The sequence below is a fragment of the Lolium perenne genome, chromosome 6, assembly GCF_019359855.2.
Source record: "Lolium perenne isolate Kyuss_39 chromosome 6, Kyuss_2.0, whole genome shotgun sequence".
NCBI lineage: Eukaryota > Viridiplantae > Streptophyta > Magnoliopsida > Poales > Poaceae > Lolium > Lolium perenne.
Genome location: NC_067249.2, coordinates 41908305 through 41912452, shown reverse-complemented (window position 1 = coordinate 41912452; position 4148 = coordinate 41908305). Strand labels below are relative to the sequence as shown.

The window sequence follows — 4148 nt, the reverse complement described above, 5'->3', positions numbered from 1 at the left end:
GTTGAAAAGCTTAGTTAGCCATACTATCGCTACGTCTCCAAGGCCTCTCCACGCCTCGATGGGGATACCATCAGGACCCATCGCCTTACCGCCTTTCATCCTCCTTAACGCCTCCTTAACCTCAGACTCCTGGATACGTCGCACAAAGCACATGCTGGTATCATCAAATGAGTCGTCTAGATCAATGGTAGAGCTCTCAGCCTCTCCATTGTAAAGGTTGTCAAATTACTCCCGCCATCTACGCTTGATCGCCTCATCCTTCACAAGAAGCTGATCATCTCCGTCCTTGATGCATTTGACTTTGTTGACATCCCTTGTCTTCCTCTCCCTAAACTTGGCCATCTTATAGATGTCCCTTTCGCCTTCCTTCGTGTTTAAATGTTGGTAGAGGTCCTCATACGCCCGACCCCTTGCTTCACTCACCGCCCGCTTTGCAGCCTTCTTCGCCACCTTGTACTTCTCCATGTTAGCTGCACTCTTGTCCAGATATAGGCATCTGAAACAGTCCTTTTTATCCCTAATAACCTTCTGGACCTCATCGTTCCACCACCAGGTATCCTTAGCTTCCCTTCTACTTCCCTTAGTCACCCCAAACTCCTCTACAGCGACCTTCCGCAAGCAGGTCGCCATACTCGTCCACATCATGTTTGCATCGCCTCCTTCCTCCCAAGGGCCCTCCTTAATAACCCTCTCCCTGAAAGCCTGGGATGCCTCACCCTTGAGCTTCCACCACTTTGTTCTAGCGACTTTGGCGCGCTTACCCCGCTGGACACGGATCCTAAAGCGAAATTCAGCAACCACCAGTTTATGTTGAGGGACAACACTCTCTCCAGGTATCACCTTACAATCAATGCAGGCGCGTCTGTCTTCTCTTCTAGAGAGGACAAAATCGATATGGCTAGATGATGGCGCGCAGTTGACGTGGGAGTTAGAAATTTCTGTGGTGTAGTTTTCCTTCGATCCCCGGCAACGGCGCCCGAAAATCTGCTTGATACGCGTACAGCACGCGTCCGTTGGGAACCCCAAGAGGAAGGTGTGATGCGTACAGCGGCAAGTTTTCCCTCAGTAAGAAACCAAGGTTTATCGAACCAGTAGGAGCCAAGAAGCACGTTGAAGGTTGATGGCGGAGAGATGTAGTGCGGCGCAACACCAGGGATTCCGGCGCCAACGTGGAACCTGCACAACACAACCAAAGTACTTTGCCCCAACGAAAGAGTGAGGTTGTCAATCTCACCGGCTTGCTGTAACAAAGGATTAGATGTATAGTGTGGATGATGATTGTTTGCAGAAAACAGTAGAACAAGTATTGCAGTAGATTGTATTTGATTAAAAAATGGACCGGGGTCCACAGTTCACTAGTGGTGTCTCTCCCATAAGAATAAGCATGTTGGGTGAACAAATTACAGTTGGGCAATTGACAAATAGAGAGGGCATGACCATGCACATACATGATATGATGAGTATTGTGAGATTTAATTGGGCATTACGACAAAGTACATAGACCGCTATCCAGCATGCATCTATGCCTAAAAAGTCCACCTTCAGGTTATCATCCGAACCCCTTCCAGTATTAAGTTGAAAACAACAGACAATTGCATTAAGTATGGTGCGTAATGTAATCAATAACTACATCCTCGGACATAGCATCAATGTTTTATCCCTAGTGGCAACAGCACATCCACAACCTTAGAACTTTCATCCTTGTCCCATTTAATGGAGGCATGAACCCACTATCGAGCATAAATACTCCCTCTTGGAGTTAAGAGTAAAAACTTGGCCAGAGCCTCTACTAATAACGGAGAGCATGCAAGATCATAAACAACACATAGGTAATAGATTGATAATCAACATAGCATAGTATTCTCTATCCATCTGATCCCAACAAACACAACATATAGCATTACAGATAGATGATCTTGATCATGTTAGGCAGCTCACAAGACCCGACAATGAAGCACAATTAGGAGAAGACGACCATCTAGCTACTGCTATGGACCCATAGTCCAGGGGTGAACTACTCACTCATCACTCCGGAGGCGACCATGGCGGTGAAGAGTCCTCCGGGAGATGATTCCCCTCTCCGGCAGGGTGCCGGAGGCGATCTCCTGAATCCCCCGAGATGGGATTGGCGGCGGCGGCGTCTCTGGAAGGTTTTCCGTATCGTGGCTCTCGGTACTGGGGGTTTCGCGACGAAGGCTATAAGTAGGCGGACGAGATAGGTCAGGGGGCCACACGAGGGCCCCACACAACAGGCCGATGCGGCCAAGGCCCAGGCCGCGCCGCCCTAGTGTGTCGCCAGCTCGTGGCCCCACTTCGTATCATCTTCGGTCTTCTGGAAGCTTCGTGTGAAAATAGGCCCCTGGGCGTTGATTTCGTCCAATTCCGAGAATATTTCCTTGCTAGGATTTCTGAAAACACCAATAGCAGACAAAAGCAACTGGCTCTTCGGCATCTCGTTAATAGGTTAGTGCCGGAAAATGCATAAATATGACATAAAGTATGCATAAAACATGTAGATATCATCAATAATGTGGCATGGAACATAAGAAATTATCGATACGTCGGAGACGTATCAGCATCCCCAAGCTTAGTTTCTGCTCGTCCCGAGCAGGTAAACGATAACAAAGATAATTTCTGGAGTGACATGCCATCATAACCTTGATCATACTATTGTAAGCATATGTAATGAATGCAGCGATCAAAGACAATGGTAAATGACATAAGTAAACAAATGAATCATATAGCAAAGACTTTTCATGAATAGTACTTCAAGACAAGCATCAATAAGTCTTGCATAAGAGTTAACTCATAAAGCAATAATTCAAAGCAAAGGTATCGAAGCAACACTAAGGAAGATTAAGTTTCAGCGGTTGCTTTCAACTTGTAACATGTATATCTCATGGATAGTTGTCAATGTAAAGTAATATAACAAATGCAATATGCAAGTATGTAGGAATCAATGCACAGTTCACACAAGTGTTTGCTTCTTGAGGTGGAGAGAAATAGGTGAACTGACTCAACATAAAAGTAGAAGAAAGGCCCTTCGCAGAGGGAAGCATTGATTGCTATATTTGTGCTAGAGCTTTGATTTTGAAAACATATAGAGAGCATAAAAGTAAAATTTTGAGAGGTGTTTGTTGTTGTCAACGAATGGTAGTGGGCACTCTAACCCCCTTGCCAGACAAACCTTCAAAGAGCGGCTTCCATTTTATTTTATTTTTGTGTGGCACTCATTCCAACCTTTCTTTCACAAACCATGGCTAACTGAATCCTCGGGTGCCTGCCAACAATCTCATACCATGAAGGAGTGCCTTTTTATTTTAGTTTTATTATGATGACACTCCTCCCCACCTTTTCTTTCTCAAGCCATGGCTAACCGAATCCTTCGGGTGCCGTCCAACAATCACATACCATGGAGGAGTGTCTATATTTGTTAATTAATTTGGGACTGGGAATCCCATTGCCAGCTCTTTTTGCAAAATTATTGGATAAGCGGATGAAGCCACTAGTCCATTGGTGAAAGTTGCCCAACAAGATTGAAAGATAAACACCACATACTTCCTCATGAGCTATAAAACATTGACACAAATCAGAGGTGATAAATTTTGAATTGTTTAAAGGTAGCACTCAAGCAATTTACTTTGGAATGGCGGAGAAATACCATGTAGTAGGTAGGTATGGTGGACACAAATGGCATAGTGGTTGGCTCAAGGATTTTGGATGCATGAGAAGTATTCCCTCTCGATACAAGGCTTAGGCTAGCAAGGTTATTTGAAACAAACACAAGGATGAAGCGGTGCAGCAAAACTCACATAAAAGACATATTGTAAACATTATAAGACTCTACACCGTCTTCATTGTTGTTCAAACTCTTTACTAGAAATTATCTAGACCTTAGAGATACCAATTATGCAAACCAAATTTTAGCAAGCTCTATGTATTTCTTCATTAATAGGTGCAAAGTATATGATGCAAGAGATTAAACATGAGCACAACAATTACCAAGTATCACATTATCCAAGACATTATAGCAATTACTACATGTATCATTTTCCGTTTCCAACCATATAACAATTTAACGAAGAAGATTTAACCTTCGCCATGAACACTATGAGTAAAGCCTAAGGACATATTTGTCCATATGCAAC

The 4148-nt window shown here is 44.0% G+C and overlaps 1 protein-coding gene across 1 annotated transcript; it reads right to left on the bottom strand.

The window, feature by feature from the left end:
* Positions 1-225: 225 nt before the first annotated feature.
* On the bottom strand, positions 226-630 carry LOC139832366 (uncharacterized). Its single transcript, XM_071822105.1, has one exon. The coding sequence runs from the start codon at positions 628-630 to the stop codon at positions 226-228; it is 405 nt and encodes a 134-aa protein (XP_071678206.1).
* Positions 631-4148: the final 3518 nt, after the last annotated feature.